The 22,127-nt window shown below is 41.9% G+C and overlaps 1 protein-coding gene across 2 annotated transcripts in view; it reads left to right on the plus strand.

Moving 5' to 3' along the window:
* ESRRB (estrogen related receptor beta) overlaps positions 1–22,127 on the plus strand; it is a 182,632-nt gene that overhangs the window by 143,275 nt on the left and 17,230 nt on the right. For both annotated transcript variants that reach the window (XM_077123144.1, XM_077123143.1), the window contains exons 4-5: positions 20,195–20,305; positions 20,765–20,926. In XM_077123144.1, the coding sequence (XP_076979259.1) occupies positions 20,195–20,305; positions 20,765–20,926 (273 nt within the window). The remainder of the gene's footprint in view (positions 1–20,194; positions 20,306–20,764; positions 20,927–22,127) is intronic.

The following is a 22,127-nucleotide window of genomic DNA, read 5'->3' on the forward strand; positions in this document are numbered from 1 at the left end:
CTAAAGCCATGAAAATGTCCAAATCAAAGCAAGGCCATGGAAATGCCCAATCTTATGTCTAGGGAAAGACACTTGGTTCAAGAAGGCCAAAGATGTTCAGGGTTTCCCTCCCAACTGGAAAGGCACATGGTGAACATGGTGACATCTGCTGGCCTTTTCTCCAGGCCTCCTGCTCCATGAAGCACCCCCAGGGGTGCCCCCCACCTTCATCTCCAAAGGTCTCTGGCTGCGTGGGCTCTCCCTATTTTATTATTTTAAATCATTGATTGTAGACATTCTTTATATTTTTCTGTTTACTAGTCCTTTTTTAGTTGCTTATGCTACATACATCTTCTCCCTGTTTATGGCTTGCTTTTTCCTTCTTTTTTTTGGTGTCTTTAATGAAAAGAAGGTAAAGGTTTTAATAAATTGAATTTATCAGTCTTTTACTTTGTGGTTTGTACTTCTATGCCTTGTTAAAAAAAATCCTAACCTGATATTTTAGAAATGTTTTCCTAATTTGCCTTACACATTTAGGTCTTTAATCTTCCTGGAGCTGATTTTGGATATCATGAGCTGCTATCCCTCAGTCTACTCTGTATGGGCTTCAGTCCTGACCACACCCAAAACTGAACAAATCAAGGTCCCCTGAGTTACTTCTCTGACCATGCCTTTTAGTCTCCTTTACAGACTCCACCCCTTTTTGAATTTGCATTTTGGGGCTATTTAAGACTTGGGACTGGGCATCCTTCTCCATCCATAGGTGACCTCTTCTAGAGCAATGATTAAATACAAATGACTCAGTCTTAGACTTCCAGCCCCAACTTCTTTTCTTAGTCTTAGACTACAGTATCCAACTGCCCTCCTGGCATCTTTACTCAGGCCACTTATTGAGGCATCATGAGGAACGTAGCTACATACCATCCCAATGTCCACCACTTTCAGTCTTCATTATCTCAGGTATGTCACCACTATTCACCCATTGCATAGGGCAAAATCTAGGAATTTATCCTTGATTCCTGTTTTGATCATCCTCCCATTCTTCTTCATCTCCATGGCCATGACCAAGGAAGCAGCATCTTTTTCCTGGACCATTGCAACAATTTTCTAATTGGACTTCTGATTCCACTCTAGGTCCTATTCATAGCACACAAAGTGATCTTTTTAAAGCACTAATATGATCCTGTCACTCTGTTTACATCTTTCAGTGGCTTTCCATTAACAAAACCCAAACACTTGACCTTGGTTTTCAAAATCTGATTGTGCATGATCTAGCCACTCCCTGACTCTTCAGTATCAACTCCTACCATTCCTTTCCAGCCCCCTCACCCTCTGTTCCAGCCACAATGTCTTACTCGTGTGTGTGTGTGTGTGTGCAGGGGTGTGTGTGTGTGCAGGGGTGTGTGTGGGGGTGTATGGTCCATGAATCGAACGCTGGTCTTCCGCATGGAAGGCGAGCATCATGGAAGGTGAACATCATGGAAGACGAGCATCATGGAAGGCGAGCATTCTACCACTGAACCATCCATGCACCCCACACTGTCTTACTCTTGACCCTCAAACGTGTCAAACTCCTTCCTACCTTAAGACCTCATCCTTCCAATTTCAATTTAAATGGCATCTTCTCAGAAAGGCCCTCCTCACCATGCTGGCTAAAGTTGGTTTCCCATTCCACTCAATTACTTTACTTCCTCACTGAGCTTCTTCCAATCTGAAATTATCTAAATTGTCTTATTTATTCATTTGTTTGCTCACCTGGTTATTCCAACAGACTCTAACACACTTGTTCTTGATTTAAAGACTCACAAGTCCATTGGAAAACTCTACTGAAAAATGTACACAAGTACATACACATAGAGTTTTGCAGACAATTTTGGGAACTTCACAGGACTTCTGACACCTATCTAAGAGGTCCCTAAAGCCAGATTGAGATCTGTTGCTGCAGAGTCGTAATTTTAAAGCTAGAAAGGACTTTAGGAACCATTCAGCCCAGGGATGGCAAATTGTCTTTAGTTGGACTATCAGCTCTACAGTAGGACGTGGATGCCTACGTACGTGATTGAAAAGGCTTCTTAGGCACTGTCTGGGGTCAGTGTGTAAGAGTACTATAATTGATTAGCAATGTCTGCCACAAACTAGGAAATGGAGAATCATGGCACAGGCAAGTATCTGCTATGCATGATCTGTTCTAGTTGAATTTAAGTGATTTTCCCAAGGTCACATGGCTAATAAATGATAGAGCTGGATGGAAACTGGTGTTCTGAGTTGTGCAGATATTCCTTCCAAAAAGTCCATTCTAACTTCAATGTGGATTCCCTTGTTTGTAGCAAAGCCCTTAGCCCTTCCTCAAAAAGGAGAGAAAGTGGACAGGAAAGGAGGGGAGGCTGGGCTGAAAGAAGTTTTCCCTGTAGGGCATACAGTTTCAGGACACTAGTTGGCAGTTGAGAATGCAGGAATAGCACCGACTTGTAGAAATGTCCTTGGGACTAGGGACTTGGCACCCTGGGCGAGGAGGGTTCAGAGGAGTGAGTAACATGAGTGCGGACACTTCTATCCGGCAGAATGCCAGGGGCACCCACCAGTGCCCTGCTCATCGCTCATCACCATCTTCCCTGCCCTGCTGACCTGAGCCCACAGAGCAGTTGGCAGTGGCCCCGGAATCTTGGGTGGTGCATGTGCTTATCCACCCTCAAGGCTCTCCGTGGGTCTTCAGAGAGTCAGGCATCAGCCACTCTTCATTGTTAATGCTGTGTCACCTGGGTCAGAGGCAGCCAAAAATAGGTATTGTGTCTGAGGCAGCGAGCTCACCTGTCACACAGAAGCTCCCCCCAGGACAGGTGGCCGAAGGAAGCCCAGCATATGTAGGGGACATGGATGAGCATCTAGGATGTCACATGGAGGCCAGGGTACACATGTCACCTTTTGGAGGTGGCTCGGCTATAGTTTGGAGGAATTTATGACCAGAGAAGCAGTCCCCAAGTCCCCTGGGATGAACAAAAGTAGATAAAAGTATTGGATAAATAGAGAGATAACCAGAGTCCTTAGAGAAGCTTTTTAAATATATATAGATTCATGGACATCACCCAGACCTACTGACTCAGGTAAGTGCTCAACATCTGTGTTGTTTAAAGATTTTCCGGGGAATTCTGATGATCAGACAGGCTGTCTGTCTCCAGTTTAGGGCAAAGTGGGTAGGACTTGAGATTGGTTCAGATCCTCCCGCTGGCATTCCCTGGGTGTGTGATCCTGAGCACATCACTTGATCTTTCTGAGCCTCAGTTTCCAGATGGGAGTGATGATGATAATCAGGTCTTCTTTCTCTCCCCACCTCTGACACTGGTATGCAGGTCAAATAGGATATGGACATGAAATAATGAAATCGCTTTGAAAACTGTGAAGCAATGTACAAGCATGAGCCTGTATATATCAATAATAAATGAATGATGTGGGGTTGGGGATTGGATTTCTGGGTGAGGGGAAAGAGAAAGTTCTTGACCATGATAACCTCGAATGTCAGGAGGGAGCCTGCGTTGGGACTGGGGCAGCAGCTCCGTGGAGGAGGCTGGAGGAGACACTGGCTCAGGGACTTCAGCCTCCTGGCCGGTCTGAGCCTCTCCAGAGGGAAGAGAAATGGCCCGGGCAGATGTGGGGCAGGCCTGGGTCCACGCAGGATCATGCTTTGCGGAGCTTTAGCTGGTTATTTTTAGTGCCTGGGTATAAAAGAAAGAAACTTAAACTGCCGCTCACTGCTGATACCCCTGCACGCTCGGCTGTTTTTACTTCCGAAAGACTGGGATCTCATCCAGCTGAGGGAGGGAAAGCTAGAAGAAAGGAGGGAGTTGGGGGAAGCAGGAATTACTTGACTTCCATTAAGAAGAAAGTCAGAAGCCTGATCTTATCAAGTCAGCAAGTGAATACCCGATCCAGGTCATGGCAACAGCTGACTTCAGGCGTCTGGGACATGCCTGCTCGGGTGGATGGAGGAGGTCAGTATGTGGGGCATAAGCTTGAGAGGTCTGGGGAGTTTTGCTCGCCTCCTCCCAGGGAGTTTCTGCCCCAGGGTAACTTCACAGCCTTGCTGCTATTTCCTGAGCTGGGAAGTGGTGCAGACCTAGGGTCACCAGCCTAATGATGAGACTGGGGGCTGGGCTACCACTTCATAGGACAAAACCTCTGTCCTTGGATTGGACACAGACAGCAACTCAGCCCTGTTGGCATAGTCAAGAGAACACCCTCATTGGAATAAGAGAGACCTGTGTTGGAGCTGTTTGACCCTGGGTGCAACATTTAAACTCTCTGGGCCTTAGCTTCTTGAGGGTTTTTTTTGTTTGTTTTTTTTTTTAAAGCACTTGGCACATAATAGCTATCACTCTGGGTATGAGTTTCTTTCTCTCCTCTTCGTATGAGGAAAACTGGCAGACAATTCAAGCTAGAATCTACCAGCTTCAGTGGCAACAGATGAAAAGAAAAATTGAGCGCCTACTGTGTACCAAGCATTCTACTACATTTCACAAATTTTGTCATTTAATTTCACCAACTTGAGAAAGGTGAAGTCTATTTAGTATCAATAATACTATGTGCAATCTACTATTTTATGTGTTTTTGCTGGTGTTCGCTCATTTAATCCTCACAATATTCCTATAAAGGTAGGTGCTATGATTAGCCCCATTTTATAGATGCAGAAACTGCGGCACAGAGAGATGAAGAAACTTGCTCAAGGTCACTCAGGTAACAAGCAGTAAAGTCAGGTCTGAGCCTGAGGCCAGTCCTCTTTTCTCTTGCCTTAGAGGCATGAACTCCTTCTCTGGGCCACATCACAGTTGCTGCTCTGCCAGAACAAATACAGTTGCCTGGCCAGCGTAGCATGCCACATCCAGGAAGGCCCTGGGCATTTGCATCCAGACATTACTCCTGCTCACATCATCTTCCCCCTGCTTCTCAGGAGGGTGACCAGGCACAGTCCAGCTTCCTCTGTCTCAGGCAGGAAGAGGTGGTCCTTCACGGGGCTCACAGAAGGGTGGGTGGGGTCAGGAAGCCAACAAAGAAGTGGTGATGCCCTGGTGACCAGCAACAGCGGGGATCAGGGCGGGAATTGTTGCAGGAGCCCAGAAGAACTATGGCTGTGCTTAGAGGACAAAGTTTATGCCAACCTGCAGCCCAGCAGGAAGGGAAGGGGGGGTGGTGGTGTGATAAATATGTGATTTCCCTGCTCTCGGGTCCTCTGCCTGTGCCTGCCAGCAGCAAGCCTGAAGCCAGAGGGCAAGGACCCCTGGGCGAGGGTGGAGGTGTGGAGCCTGCAAAGAACATCCGGCCCACCCTCCAGCTTGGAAAGCATGCTCCTACAGGGGCTTACCTGTGTCTGACAACACAACGCCTCAGCAGGGGTCTTCTGCAGATCCCACACCTGCAGCTCTCACACATGTTCTGGGCAGGGTCCTACAGCAGCGGTGAGGCAGCTCATTTTATACTCACGTAGGCCAGAACGGTGCTACCACGAGGCACAACTCCAGGAGGCATCATTTGGGCGGTAGGCTAGGTTAATGTGCCCTTGGAGGTATACACGGGGTTGTCGTTCAGGGTCTCTTGGTGGCTTGAGTGAGGCAGGATGCCAGGGTGGCTGAGACTCTGGGCTCCGGGGTCAGACATGCCTTCCTACCTGTGTGACCTTAGGCAAGTTACTCCACCTCTCTTAGCCTTACTTTTATCATAATACTAGATAATACTGGAACCTCCCTCATAGGGTCCTTGCAAGCCTTAAGTGGAATAATAAACAGACTGCTTGGAGCAGGAGGTTGTACCAGGTAATCAATAGATGTGAACTTCTGCTTATAATTGTCCTTGCAAGACTTACGTGTCTGTCAAGTTGGCCAAGAAAGGGGACAGCTCTCCAACCTGGAAGGGGTTCAGCTTGAAGACTCATAAGGGGATCAAATGTTGTTGAGCAGTGATTAAAACAAAGGGTATGCATTTATTATAGTATTTGAGTACTACTAATGCTTTTTCAAATATCAAAAAGTATCAATAAGCTGATGCAATGTATAATCCCTGTAATTGTAAATTAATTAGTATTTTAATGTGATTCCTCTGTCTACTTTCTAGGTATTTTCCTAACATAGGAACACAAATAATAAGGCAACTTTCATTTCTTGTTCATTTTTCCTCCTTTTGTTCTATTTGGTGTTTGCACAACTCACACACCCTAATTTAAAAAGTAATTACACATTGCATCACTGAAAATTGCTTACAGAGAACATGACTGCTAGTGGCTCAAGCATTAGGGCACGAGTTTGATTCCCATCTCACAGGAAGTCTGGGGGTGGGCGATTGCTGCCTGTGTAGGGCTTCTCTCAGCCATACATATCATCAGAGAGCCTCAGGTTCTTTCTTCTTCTCTGGTTTCCTTTGGTATCTTTGCTTGGCTACCTTGTGCTCTCAAGGAGGTTGACACAGCTCTGGGCTTCACTTCAGACTCTGTTAGGGCAGGAGAAAGGGAGAAAGAGCAGCGCCAAGCGCATCGGCCTCCTCTGGAAAAGCAAAACCATTCCTAGAAGCGACCTCCCAACCCCACCCCATGGTCTGCCCCATTCGTTCCAATTGGCAGAACCAGGTCATGTGGCCACCCTTTGCTACCAGGGAGGTTGAGAAAGTGGGGAACAGGATGGCTGGGACTGGCTGAGTGGGTAAAGCCACTTTTGCCTCCACAAGCAACGTACTGGTTATGTTGGCAAGGAAGAGGGGCACTGAAATGAAAATTGGGTAGACAATTAGAAGTGTTTGCCTGACCCCGCCATTAGAATTTGGTGACCCACCTCTAAAGGATTCATAACACAGTATCTTGCTGGAGCAGTCAGAATGAGAACTCATTTCATACCATTGTCTTTTGGGGAGCATCTTCTTTTTGTTTAGTAAAATGGTGAGTAGCTTATCAAGAAAAATCTAAAACCGATTAGTATCAGGACAGTTTCCAATGTCTGTCAGGCAGAGAGCAGGGGAGGTCAGACACTTGCTCAAGCAGCTGACGATTCTCAGTTCTGAGCAAACCATGTCACCAGAAACAAGGCAGGAAGGTGAGTGACCTGAAAATATGAATGTAAAGGTTTTGAAGGTACTTGGCCATGAAAGGAGGATAGTCAAATCCATAAAGTGCCGTCACATGAGGGAAGTGCCACTGATAAGGGGTTCCAAGAGGCAGAACTGGGATGGAGGGTGGGGAGTGGAGTAATTAGGAGACTGAATTTAGCTCAATGCAAGGGGAAACTTTTGCAAGGAAGGGAGTTAATTTCTAGAGGCTGATTGGACAAGCTCTGGAACGGAACAGATGCTCCACGCCAAGAGTCTTTTGTTGACCGAGCTTTGAGATTGGGCTTTAAAGGTGAATGAAAGACCTTGCCCAGGAATTGCCAACAGTCCACCAGGAAGATGAGTGTATGGTATATCGTGATGCATTGAGGTTGTTTTTACCGTAATTGCTATAATGGAGAATGAGCAAAGGATCCCAGCAAAGTGTGTGCCCAACTCTGCCAGGGAGACAGCATTTGAGCTGGGCCTTAAAGGGTGAGTCCAGGATGATACATGCCTCTGGGAGCAGTGCAAGCACGGGGCATAAGGCCCCTTCTCCTAGGCCACATCTCTCCAACCCCAGACTAGACAAACCTGGGTTGGGAAGCACCTGTCTGTGCCATAAAACTCAGTCCCCACCCCACTCCATGCCACAGCCCCCAGATGATCATTAGCAAACCCTGTGTGTGTGACAGTGTGTGGATGGCACTGGGGCAGGGACATGGGCCCTTGTCCTCCAAGAATGCATTTAATCATAGCTGCATGTGAAGTGCAGGTGAATGTCAAAACTGTGGAGCAGTTTAAGAAACAACTGGAATTGCTTCCTGACTCCCCAAATATTTCCTTGCCATAACGTCATTTTTGTGTGTAATAAAAACCAAACCAAATGCAGTGGACAGGGTTGTTAAGATCATTACCTCCTCTCCCTTACCAGATGACAAAGCCTGTAAGGGGCAGAGGCGGGTCTGGGGCCTTGACCTTTGGTTCCCTTGGGCTGGAGTGGTTATGGGCTTGTGCACAGGGTAAGACTTGGTAAAGCAGAGGGGAAGCAACAAGGGGCAAACATGTTTCATACCCACTTAATTAAGCCCAACAGGCTGCTGCTTTAAATTTTATTTTTTAAGAATAACTTGATAATTGATACACTTAATGATTGGAGCTATTGACCATTGTGCTGTAAAAATCTGGGGGAGAAAATTTTTATTTATTTTTTTTTTTAGACAGAGAGAAGGAAGGAAGGATAGAAGGAAGGAAGGAAGGAAGAAAGGGAAACATCTTTAAACATTTTCTTGTTTTATTGTATTTTGTTTTTCCGTTTTTTGTTACATGGGCTGGGGCCGGGAATCGAACCGAGGTCCTCCGGCATAGCAGGCAAGCACTTTGCCCGCTGAGCCACCGCGGCCCGCCCCTGGGGGAGAAAATTTAGAGGAGAGCTTAAACCTGCTGTGGTCTGAGAGGTCATATACCAGAGCAGCAAGGAGCTTGGGTAATGGCTCTTAAATAGCTGTGTGACAAGGACAAATTACTGAATCTCTCCCCACCTTAGTTTTTCTTATCTGTAAAGTGGAGATGCTAGAACCTACTTCATGGAGTTATTCTGTAGATTAAATAGAGTAATACATACCGAAAATACTCAACAAATGCTGTGCTCATTATCATCATTATCATGATTTACCAGAAAGCTGTACACAGTACTGGGAAAGAATATTAATATTAATATTAATAATAATAATCTCCCATTCCCTAAGCACCCACTTTGTTTCCAGTACCCTAAAAGACCCTAGAGCAGGACAGTGTACAACCCTGGCCTTAGGGGTGCCCAGTCAGGAGGGAAACCCGGTGTGTCCTTGGAGCACATGAGGAAACACCCAACTTGACATGGGGCTAGGGGAGAGGGAGTTGCCTCCAATCTTGTATTCACCAATTTTTTTCTAGAATGCCCACTAAAGGCCAGGTATTGTGAAAGGACAGAGACATTCCGGATGGAGGCCATGGCAGAGGTGCCAGCTGCCCATCTTCTTGCCTTTCCGAGGGGAGGAGCACTCCGTTTTATTTTTTATTGGGCAGTTCCAGCTCTGGTTGACAGCTGCCTGGGATTAGGCAGGGTGGTGGGAGGGGAGAGCTCATTAGACTGACTTCCCAGAGAGAAGGCCACTGCGGTGGTCAGGGGCTCATACTGGACTCAAGAATGAAAGTACAGAAGGTCCTGGCACATAGTAGGTGCTCAGTAAATGGAGGTCCTCACCATCCTTTATGAGTGTAGTTTGACATTTTCAGTCTTGGTCTTGTTGGTCTTCTAAGGGAGAGCAGAGCTTGGTGGAGGCATGGCTTACCTCGGGTGGTAGGCAGGGGTACAAGGTGGGGTCAGGAAAACTCTCCCAACAGGGAACTTTTCCAAAAAAAACCTTCAAGGGAGTAATCATCCTTCCTACATTCGTCTGCCTGGACCTTCTGGTCTACATGAAGGAGGTTGGAATGGTTGGGTGTACCAAATCAGGCATGCAAATGTGAGGCAAAGTCTTACCAGAACATTCTAACCTGCTGAATCTGTATATTACTTTGAGTAATATTGACGTCTTAACAATATTAACTCCTCTAAGCCATGAATATGGGATACCTTGCCATTTATTTAGGTCTTCAATTTCTTTCAGCAGTGTTTTGTAGTTTTCTTTATACAAGTGTTTTTTATCCTTAGTTAAATTTATTCCTGGGCACTTTACACTTTAAGTTTTACTGTAAATGTAATTGTTTTCTTTATTTCTTCTTCAAATTGTACGTTGCTAGTGTCTAGGAATATGATTGTTTTGTTGTGTTGATCTTGTACTCTGCCCTTTTGCTGAACGCGTTTATTAGCTTTAATAGTTTTTTTGTGGATTCCTTTGGATTTTCCATTTATAAAGTCATGTCACCTGCAAATAGAGATAGTTTGAACTTATTCCTTTCCAGTTTGGATACCTTTTGTTTCTTTTTCTTACTTAATTGCTCTGGCAAAAACTTCTAGCAAAATATTGAGCAGCGATGGTGAAAGTGGGCCTCCTTGTCTCACTCCTGATTGGAGGGGGGGAAACTTTAAATCTTTTGTCATTGAGTATGATGTTAGCTTGAGACTTTTCATAATGACCTTTATTGTATTGAGAAAGTTCTATTTTATTCCCACTTTTATGAGTGTTTTTTCAAGAAAGTGTACTGGATTTTATTGAATGCCTTTCTGCCTCTATTGAGATAATCATGTTTTTTTCCCCTTTCACTCTATTTACGTGCTATATTACATTGAATGCTTTTTGCATGTTCAAACACCCTGGCATTCCTGGGATGTATTGCACTTGGTCCTGGTGTACGATCTTTTAATATGCTGTTGCATTCAGCTTGCTAATATTTTGTTAAGATTTTTCACATCTACATTATAAGGAAATTGTCCTTAATTTTCTTTTTATGTGGTATCTTTACCAGGCTTTGGTATCAGGATAATGCTGGCCCCAAGGAATGGATTAGGAAATATTCCCTCCTTTTGAGTTCTTTAGAAGCATTTGAGAAAGACTGGTATTAATTCTTCTTTAAATGTTTGGTAGAATTCAACCATCTGTTCCTGGACTTTTCCTTGGTGGAAGGTTTTTGATTACTGATTTAATCTCTGTACTGTTTGTAGATTTGTTGACGTTTTCTTCTTGAGTCAATTTGGATAATTATATTTCTAGGAAGTTTTCACTTCTTCTAGACCAGTTTGTTGGTGTACTATTGTTCATATTATTCTCTTATAATCTTTTTATTTCTGTAAATTCAGGAGTTATAGAATCATTTTTATTTCTGATTTATTTGAATATTTTCTTCTTTGCCAGTCTAGCTAAAGGTTTATCAATTTTATTGATTTTCTTTTCAAAAAACCAACTTCTGTTTATTCTCAATTGCGTTTCTATTACCTAGTTTACTTATCTCTGCTGTAATCTTAATTATTTCCTTTCTTCTCCTAACTTTGGGTTTATTTTGCTTATTTTTCTAGTTCCTCAAGATGTAATGTTAGGTTATTAATTTGAGATCTTTCTTCTTTTTTAATATAAGCATTCACAGTTATAAATTTCCCTCTGAGCACTGCCATCGCTGCATCCCGTAAGTCTTGGTATGTTGTGTCATGTTTTAACTTTAGATGTTTTCCAATTTCTTCTTTAACCCATTGGTTGTTTAAGAGTGGGCTGTTTAATTTTCACACATTTTTCTGTCTTCCTTCTGTTCTTGATTTCTAGCTTCATTCCACTGTTGTCAGAAAAGTTACTTTTTCTTATTTCAATATTTTAAAATTTATTTAGACTTCTCTTGTGCCCCAACAGATGAGGTCCATTAAAGAAGAAGATCCATAAACACTTGCAAAGACTTTGTATTCTGCTTTTTTTGGGTGAAGTGTTCTATACAGTTGGTTAGTTCTAGTTGGTTTATAGTATTGTTCAGGTCCTGTATTTCCTTATTGACCTTCTGTTTAGATGTTCTAGCCAGTGTTGAAAATGTATGAAATCATGAAATATTATTGTAGAACTGTTTCTCATTGAAATCTGTCCATGTTTGCTCCATATATTTTGGGGGTCTGCTGTTAGGTGCATGTATGTTTATAATTGCTGAATTTTCTGGTTGAATTGACCCTTTAATTGATATATAATGTTCTTTGCCTCTCATAACAGTTTTTTACTTAAAGTCTGTTCTATCTGCTTTTAATATAGCCACCTCCACTCTCCTTTTAATTAGTAATTCCATTTAAAAAATGTGTTTCATCAGTTGTCACAAATGTACCACACCAATTCAATGTGTAAATAATAGAATGGTATATGGGACTCTTGTATTTTTTTGTGTGTGTGTAAACAAATAGTTTAAGTATTTTATTTATTTGCAGCTGAGCTTGTTATCACTATATAGTGAAAATGCACAAAGAATAATGTTGCAGTTTTTGGTTAGATTTAAGTCAAAGACATTCATTATTAAGGACTCTTTGATCGTGAATATTCCAGAAATTTCTCTAAGCCATCTAATCAGAACAACTGTCAATGAATATTACCCAACTTTGGAAGGTATTGGCATACATTTGAATTAAATTCAGAATTTTTCAAAATGAATCCTAATTAAAAAAAACTATTCTATATTAGATTAAAATAATTTTAATAGAACTTTCCTCTTCAGAAATAATAATAAATAAAACAAGGCATTTTGTAAAATGTGGTCCTGAACAAGTCACAGTTAAAAAGAAACATATACTCAACTTCCACCTCCTCAAAACAGAAGCTACTTTCTGTTCCTCAGTCTTGGAAACAAAGTGAAGAACAGCCTGTAAGCAACCTCAGAAGGGGTTGCCAAAACAAAGCTCAAGCAGTTGAACATGGACACCTCTTGAAAGAATTTAGGAAAACCTGACTAAAGGGTCCAAATTCTGCCCAAGTAGCATTTTATGCATTATTGTTCTGTAAACCCACAATTTCTCTAATTAAACACCTTGTGCTTTAATTTGTTAATGCTGCAGGAAATGCAATGTACCAAAAATGGGTTTGCTTTTATATAGGGAATTTATTAAGTTATGAGTTTACAGTACCAAGGCCATAAAAATGCCTAACTAAGGCATCCAGATAAAGATACCTTGACTCAAGAAAGGTTGATCTGGGAAGGCATGTGGCAGGTATCTTCTGGTCTTTTGGCTTCTGGTTTCTAACAGCTTTCCTGAGGGTGTTTTCTTTCTGCATCTCCAAATGTCTGTCTCCATCAGCTCTCAAGCTTTTTCCAAAATGCTTCCCTCTTAAAGGACTCCAGTAAGTGATCTCCCTTGAAGGGTGGAGACTCATCTCCATAGAAACCACCTAATCAACAAATCCCACCCACAATTAGGTGGGTCACATTTCCACAAAAACAACTTAATCGAAAAGATCCCACCCAACAATATTGAGTCAGGATTAAAGAACATGGTTTTTCTGGGGTACATAACAGTTTCAAAGTGGCACATCTTGGTTTTAATTCTTTGGGATATGTACCTAGTAGTGGGATTGCTGGATCATATGGTGGTTCTATACTTAGCTCTTTGAAAAACTGTCAAACTATCTTCCATAGTGGTTGCACCATTTTACATTGCCACCAGCAATGAATGAGTGTTCCTATTTCCCCACTTCCTCCCCAACACTTGTTATTTTCCATTTTTTACCTTTTTTTGGGGGGGGACATGGGCATGCACTGGGAATCGAACCTGGGTCTCTGGCATGGCAGGCAAGAATTCTGCCACTGAGCCACTGTTGCAGTGCTCTATTTTCCACTTTTTAAATAGCAGCCATTCTAATGGGTGTGAAATGGTATCTCATTGTGGTTTTGATTTGCATTTCCCTGATGGCTAATGATGCAATGATGTTGAGCATCTTTTCATGTTCTTTTTGGTCATTTGTATATCTTCTTTGGAGGGATGTCCAAGTATTCACTCATTTTGTTTTTTTGTATTACATGGGCAGGCACTAGGAATCAAACCCTGTCCTCTGGCATGGCAGGCAAGCATTCTTGCCTGCTGAGCCACTGTGGCCCGCCCTCACTCATTTTTTAATTCAGTCATTTGTCTTTTTGTTTTTTAAGTTGAAGGATTTCTTTATATATACTGGCTAGTAATCTTTTATTGGATATGTGGTTTCCAAATATTTCCTCCAATTGTGTAGGTTGTTTTTTCACTTTCATGATAAAGTTCTTTGAGGAACAAAAGTTTTTATTTTGAGGTGGTCCCATTTATCTATTTTTTCTTCTGTTGCTTGTGCTTTGAGTGTAAAGTGTAAAAAACCATTGCCTAACTTAAGGTCCTGAAGATGCTTCCCAATGTTTTCCTCTAAGAGTGTGATAGTTCTAGCTCTTTTGTTTATGTCTTAGAACCATTTTGAGTTGATTTTTGTATATAGTGTGAGGTAGATGTCCTCCTCCATTTTTTTTTTTTTACAAATGGAGATCCAGTTTTCTCAGCATTATTTGTTGAAGAGAGTATGCTTTCCCAATTGAGTGGTCTTTGCCACCTTGTCAAAAATCAGTTGGCCATGAATGTAAGGGTTGATTTCCAAGCTCTTATATTGTTTCCATTGCTTTATATGCCTGTCCTTGAGCAAATACCATACTGCTTTGATTACCGTGGTATGTGAGTCCTCCAACTTCATTCTTCTTTTTCAAAATGTCTTTAGCTATTCAGGGCCCATTACCTTTCCGTATAAATTTGATGATTAGCTTTTCCATTTCTGCAAAGAAGATTATTGGAATTTTTATTGGAATTACATTGAATCTATAAATAGCCTTATGTGGTATTGAAATTTTAATATTTAGTCTTCCAGTCCAGGAACATGGAATATCTTTACTTTTTTTTTCAGACCTTCTTTAATTCTTTTATCAATGTGTTATAGTTTTCTGTGTACAAGTCCTTTACATCCTTGGTTATGTTTATTCCTAAACATTTGTATTTTTCGGTTGCTACTGTGACAGGAATTTTTTTCTTAATTTCTTGTTCCGATTGTTCATTGCTTGTGTATAAAAATACTACTGATTTTGGGGTGTTGATCTTGTACTCTACTACTTTGCTGAACTCATTTATTAGCTCTAGGAGCTTTGTTGTGGATTTTCCAGGATTTTCTGAATATAGGATCATATCATATGCAAACAGGGAGAGTCTTCCATCTTCGTTTTCAATTTGGATGCCTTTAATTTCTTTTTTCTTACTGAATTGCTTTGGCAAGAACTTCCAGTACAGTGTTGATTGACAGTGGGCATTCTTATCTTGTTCCTGATCTTAAAGGGAAAGCTTTCTATCGTTCATCATTAAGTGGGATGTTAGCTGTGGACTTTTTATATATATTCCCTTTATCGTTTTGAGGAAATTTCCTTCTATTCCTGGTGTTCTAAGTGTTTTTATTGACTTCTTGGGGTGCTATATTTTGTCAAATGCCTTTTCTGTGTCAACTGAGGTGATCATGTGCTTTTTCCCTTTCTTCTGTTAATGTGGTGCATCACGTTAATTTATTTTCTTATGTTGAACCAGCTTTGCATACCTGGGATACATCTCACTTGATTGTGGTGTATGATTATTTTAATATGCTGTTGGATTCATTTGCTAGCATTTGTTGAGCATTTTGCATCTATATTCATAAGATACATAGGCTTATAATTTTCTTTTCTTGTGATATCTTTATCCATTTTGGTATGAGGGTGATGTTGGTTGAATGAGTTAAGGAGTGTTCCCTCCTCTACAGTTTTTTTGAAGGAGTTTGAGGAGAATCAGATCTATTCTTCTTGGAATATTTGGCAGAATTCTCCTGTGAAACCCTCTGGTCCTGAACTTTTCTTTGTTGAGAGGCTTTTGATTGCTGATTCCATCTCTTTACTAACAATTGGTTTATTGAGAGCTTCTATTTCTTCTTGTGTCAATATACATAGTTTGTATGTTTCTAGAAATTACTCCATTCCATCTAGGTTATCTAATTTGTTCAGAGTATCCGCTTATAACCATTTTAATTTCAGCAGAGTTGGTAGTAATGTCCTTGTTTTCATTTCTGAGTTTAGTTATTCGCATTTTGTCTAGTTAAAGGTTTGTGAATTTTGGGGCAGGCCACGGTGGCTCAGCAGGCAAGAATGCTTGTCTGCCATACCAAAGGACCCGGGTTCGATTTCTGGTGCCTGCCCATGTAAAAAAAATTAAAAATTAAAAATTAAAAAAAAAAGGTTTGTGAATTTTGTTAATCCTTTCAAAGAACCAACTTTTGGTTTTGTTGATTTTCTTTATTGTGTTTTTTGCTTTTTATTTCATTTATCTCTGCTCTAATCTTTATATCCTTCCTTTTACTTCCTTTGGGATTATTTTTTTCTTTTTCAATTCTTCCAGTTTTGAGGGTAAATCGTCAATTTGAAGTCTTTCCTTTTTAATGTAAGCATTTGGAACTATAAATTTTCCATTCAGCACTGCCTTTGCTGTATCCCATTAGTTTTGTTGTGCTGTATGTTCATTTTCATTCACCTCAAGTTGTTTCCTAATTTCACTTCTGTTTTCCTCTTTAACCCATTGGTTCTTTAAGAATATATATTTGTGAATTTCCCTTTTTCTCCTTTGTCATTGATTTCTAGCTTCGTTCTGTTGTAGTCGGAGAATTGTATGATTCCAAAATTTTTGCATTTTTTGAGTCTTGTTTCGTGATCCAATATATGGTCCTTCCCGGAGAATGATTCATTTACACTTGAAAAGAATGTGTATTCTGTTTCTGTTGGGTGCAGTATTCTATATATGTCTTTAGGTTTAGTTGGTTTAATGTATCATTCAAGTCCTGTACTTCCTTATTGATTTCCTGACTAGATATTCTATCTATAATTGAGACTGTTGTGTTGAAGTCTCCTGCTATTAATATAAATGTCAGTTTCTCCCTTCAAATATTATCAGTATTTGCTTTTAGATTTTGGGGCTCTGTTGTTAGGTGCTGTTTTAGTTTGATAATGCTGCCAGAAAGCAATAGACCAAAAGTGGAATGGCTTTTATAAATAGGATTTATTAAGTTATCTTAATCATCTCTAAGGCCATAAAAATGTCAAACTAAGGCATCCAGAGAAAGATACCTTGACTCCAAAGACAGGTAAATGTCTGTCACATGGGAAGGTACATGGCTGGCATCTGCTGATTCTTCTTGGTTCCATTGCTTCCTGATTCTGATTCCAATGACTTCCTCTAAGTGTCTGTGGGTCTACATTTTGCTGCTCTGGGGCAAAACTCTGGGTTTCATCTCTTACCTTAGCATCTCCCAGGGCCAGAGATTTCTTCTCTTTAGGTTCTGGCTATTTCTGTGAGCTCTTGCTTAGCACCCGGGCTATTTCTTTCTCGATCTCCAAATGTCTGCATCTTTGTCACTTCTGAGCTTTCTACAAAATGTTTCCCCTTTTAAAGGACTCCAGTAAACTAATCAAGACCTTCCTTGAATGGGTGGAGTCACACCTCCATCTAATCAAAAGGTCGCACCCACAATTATTTACATCTCATCTCCATGGAAACAACCTAATCAAATGTTCCACCCTACAATATTGAATCAGGATTGTAGAGCATGGCTGCCCCCATAAGATTGGATCAGGATTGAAAGAACATGGATTTTCTGGGGGTACACAAGAGTTTCAAACCCAAACAGGTGCCTATATATTTACAGTTGTTACATCCTTCTGCAGCTCTTCAGCTAACTTTCCCCTGCAGCTCTGAGGAAGTCCTGAGTCTTTAAGTTTCCAGGGCAGGATTGAAACAATAGCTGCCCTCATAGCCAGAACCCAGGGATCTAAATTTGTTATCAAAAGCCATGATCAGTGATCAGATGTGCATACCCCTGTTCATGGGGAAGAGGATTTTTATGTCCCTTTCTGTCACCAGTCACTAGCCAGGAACTGGACCCTGCATTGGCCTGCCATGAAATTGGGGGGATGGTTGCTAGTGGCCGTGGCGTGGAGAGAGCAATATACAATTCTTTAGCATAATTTATCAACCTCTTCCTTCTGCTCTTCCCTGAATAGTAGGAGCACTGCGTCCTTGAGCTCCCTACTCCACCATCTTCCCTGCAAGTCCGGGTCCCTTATTTTTGAAGGATGATTTTGCCAGGTCTATTATTCTCAGGTAACCGTTTTTTTTTCCTTTCAGTACTTTAAATATTTCCTCCCTGCTATCTTCTGGCCAGCAAAGTTTCTTTTGATAAATAAGATGTTTAATCTTATTAAGGATTTCTTATATGTGATATATCACTTCTCTTGTTGTTTTTAAGATTCTGAATTTGTACTTGACATTGGATGATGTGACCATAAATGTGTTTCAGGGTAGATCTTTTTCTTTTTGGGTTCACTGGGCTTGGCATTGGTTGAGTATCTTGGATCTGTGTGTTCATATCTTTCATCAAATTTTGAAAATTTTCTGCCATTTATTTCCTCAAATATTTTTTCTAGCCCTTCACCTCTATCTCCTCCTTCCGAACTCCAATGATGCATATATTGGTTTGCTTGATGGTATCCCATAGATACTTCTGGCTCTCTTCATTTTTTATTTTTCATTCCTTTTTCTTTTTACTTCTTCAACCTGGGCAATTTCAATAGTTTTGCCTTAAAGTTTGCTGATCCTTTTTTCTGCCTCTTCCAATCTGCTCTTGAATCCCTCTGTTGAATTTTTCATTTCAGTTATTGTACTTTTGAATTCCAGAATTTCCATTTAATTTTTCTGTATAATTTCAGTCTCATTATTAACATTCTCATTTTGTCCACATATTGTTTTCTTCATTTAATCTAGTTCTCTGTCCATGCATTTTTTTTTAGTTCCTCAATTCTATTTGATATTTGACTGGTAATTCCAAAGGCTCCACTTCTTGTGGAATATTCTCTATCATATTCTTTTTTCCCTATGACTGGGACATATTTTCCTATCTCCTTATGTGATTTGTAATTTTTGTTGTTGTTGTTATTGAGAACTGGATATTCTGAGTATTATGTTGTGGTCACTCTGGAAAACTAGTTCCATCTTCAGTCCACCAGACTAAAAAAGGGGGTGGGGTGGGGAAGGAAAGTGAGAGAGAGAAGAAAAATAAAGAAAAGGAGAAAATACTAACAAACAAAACATTCACACACACACACACATAAAACAAGAGGAAAATGAAAAAAACATCATGAAGTGCGCTGCTTTTTCAAATCTCATGTTATGTGCCAATGGGAAGCTGGAAACTAGTGGCCCTGATGTGGAGAGAGAAATACACAGTTGTTTAACATAATTTATCAACCTCTTCCTTCTGCTTATCCTTGAATGGTGGGAGCATTTTGGCTTTTGAGGCCAAAACTTGGCCAGCATCCTTGCTTATCACCAGACCCAAAAATATAAAACAGAGAGAAAGAGTGTGTGTGTGTGTGTGTGTGTGTGTGTGTGTGTGTGTGTGTGTGAGAGAGAGAGAGAGAGAGAGAGAGAGAGAGAGAGAGAGAGAGAGAGAAGTACACTGATTCTTTATGTCCCTGTAGATGCTGTTATCGAGCAGAAGATGCTGCTTCTGAAAGAAACCAAGGCTGGGTTTTCAGGGATCCACTAGACCAAACACAGGAAAGAGGAAGAAACATAACCAGTGAAAAAATGCATGAGGTCTTTAAATCCTGGATTCTACCCAGAGGGCCAAAACTGAGGCCAGCTTCGCACTGGTCCCTCAGGGATCTCTTGGCCCGACCTCAACCCTCGACCCCACTTTGTAGAGAAGGAAGCTTCCTCTGCTAGCCCTGGGCCCAGCCAGCCACTCCCATAATCCAGCTGTGTGGCCACAGGCGCGGCCACAGCCCTTTCTGCAGCTGCTGCATTGGGGCTGGTTACTGGGTTGTTTTCACTTCTAAAAGCTGAACTCTTGGCAACCTTTCCCTTCCTCTGACACTTTGTAGTTGTTCTAAATACCCATTCTGGTTCCAGAATTACTGCCTAGTTAATTCCAGTCTCTGTTTCCAGCCTTTTCATTTTTCTAGCAGAGGGAGTGATTTGTAAAACTTCATCCTTCACCATTTTGTGTCTGTGCTCTCCAGAAATGGTTGTTTTAATGAGCACTAACCCAGATGCTTCTCTTTTTAAATTTTTTAAATTGTATAATATAACATCTATACAAAGCAAAGCAAGAAAAAAAGCAATAGTTTTCAAAGCACTCTTCAGCAAGTAATTACAGGACAGATCCTAAATTTTGCCATGGGACCCAGAAGCTTTTTAGGCGAAAAGTTTGAAAATTTTTATTTTAGCTCTTTCAAAGTGCCTGCCAATGGCGTGGAGCCCTTTCATATCTTGAGAAGTTAAACCCACCCTCCCTGGATTCAAAGCAGATCTGAAAGAATGGGACTCCTCCCAATACTTGATGGAGTGCTTTTATTGTGTTTTTCCCTTTGAAGACACAAAGCCTCAAGGGCTGAAGTTTGCTTGGGATGAATTTCAGAAGGATGCTGAACCCAGAGTGGCAGGAGCAGGCCTGTGGCAACTGCGATGGGCCATGACCCTTCCAATGTTATAAGACCATTCAGCCACTTGACTTGAGGCTGGCCATGGGGCAGCTGGAAAAGGTTCAGCCCTAAAAGAACGTAGCCACTTTTTAAATACAAACGACATTCGGGGAGCACTGGTGATGTTTAATAACTTTCGAGACCTCCCTTTCTTCCCCAATAGGTGTGCGTCTTGACCGAGTACGTGGAGGTCGCCAGAAGTACAAGCGGCGGCTGGACTCAGAGAGCAGCCCCTACTTGAGCCTACAGATTTCTCCACCTGCTAAAAAGCCATGTGAGTGCCAGGGCAGACCAGGCCCTTTTCCCCAGCATCTGTACCTGGAACATCTGGCATCATTTGGGGAGATGACGTCAGCACCAGGCACTGGTATGGGGTACTTGGGGCTTCATTCCAAAGGCCTTTCCATGTGAAGGTCACAGAATGAAGCACCAAATGAAGCCCAATCTAAGAAGCCATGAGATCTGACATCTAGAACATGCCCCCTTACCACTTACCCAAAGCTGCTCTGCAATGTCCTCCCAGGAGAATTTACCAGGCCATTTCCCATGGAGAGGGATACTTTTCAACAGCCCATATCTCCTCGGCCAGCAACTTTGTGGAGTTAAAAAGGGAGCCTTACAGCCACATGTGACCTTTCTGAGGGATCTTAGGAGCCTGACATTTCCTCCTCACCCATCCTGGGTTACATCCCTGACCTGAAGGCATTTATGTTTCCCTCTTTGGTCCTTGCAGTGACCAAGATTGTCTCATACCTTCTGGTGGCTGAGCCAGATAAGCTCTACGCCATGCCTCCCCCCGGCATGCCTGAGGGGGACATCAAGGCCCTGACCACTCTCTGCGACCTGGCGGACAGGGAGCTCGTCGTCATCATTGGCTGGGCCAAACACATCCCAGGTGAGTCTAGTAGGGATAGGGGGAGATATAGCCAGGGGCTCCCAGCCAGTCTCCCCACTGCCTGCCCAGTGGCCGTGGTTCTGATGAATGGGAGCTTGGTACCCAGGAGCTCGTGAAGTGTTGGCAAGCCTGCTTCCCTCTGGGCTCTTTTTCTCTCCTTGTAAGAGTGGATGAGAGCAGGTGTTTGGAAGATCCGGTAATGTTTAGGAAGTGCAGGGATGGAGAAAGATGTGGGGTGAGGGCTTTTTGAAACACCTTACAACTCTAGAGATGGATATTATGATTGGATCTATAATAGGTAATATTGAAAGAGCAAGTTCCTTGAACTTTGAAAGTGAAAGAGGAGGATTTTCCTGTAGACTTTATTGGAATTATTATAGAAAACAACAAGGATGAGGGACTGACCCTCCATCATATTAGAAGCAGGTGGAGTATAGCAGATAAGAAATTGGGCTTTGGAATCAGCTCCGGATTCAAATTTTGCATCTGCAACCTACTTACTGTATGTCCCTGGGCAGGTCACTTGACCTGTCTGTAAAAGGAAAATAGCAGTAGGGCCTCCTTCATGGGGTTTGATGTGAGACTGAAATGAGATAGCATGTATGAGCGCTTGACACAGTACCTGGCCCGAGCTAGCACCAGCTGTTCACTTGCTATTGCCCCTTGCTTAATCTCTAAGGAACGTCTCTTTATTTGGGATCTATGATTTTAAGAACATTTCGACCACAGAAAGTGTGTGTGATGTGTTTTAGGCATTATGGACTTCCTTTCGTTGCCTATGGCCCCAAATTCCTCTTTCAGCCTTAATGGTTTGGGTAGCAGTATGAGTTGGTTTTTAAAACACCCACTTACTCTGCATTACACACATATTAGGGACTTTCCTAAAGTCTTCGTGCAATTTATTCCTTAACTCCTTTAGAATTCTAATACTTTGGCTCTTGGTGTATGGTAGAGACCCCTGTAATCCTGGTAAAGATCCACCGCGGACTTAAATTCTTACTCGCTGTGTGACACGGGACAGTTTATCTTCTTGTTTGTACATCATTTGTTTGTCACTGGCTCTGAAAGATGAATATGGCATGCATGACTATATGACAAAGGTGTCCTATATAGACGCCAAGCCCACAGTTGATGGAGGTGTGGGGAACAGAAAGCCCTTACATGTATGTAAGAGCTTGTGTGCGCGCAGATCGCAGGAGGA

The sequence above is a fragment of the Tamandua tetradactyla genome, chromosome 12, assembly GCF_023851605.1.
Source record: "Tamandua tetradactyla isolate mTamTet1 chromosome 12, mTamTet1.pri, whole genome shotgun sequence".
Classification (NCBI taxonomy): Eukaryota; Metazoa; Chordata; class Mammalia; order Pilosa; family Myrmecophagidae; genus Tamandua; species Tamandua tetradactyla.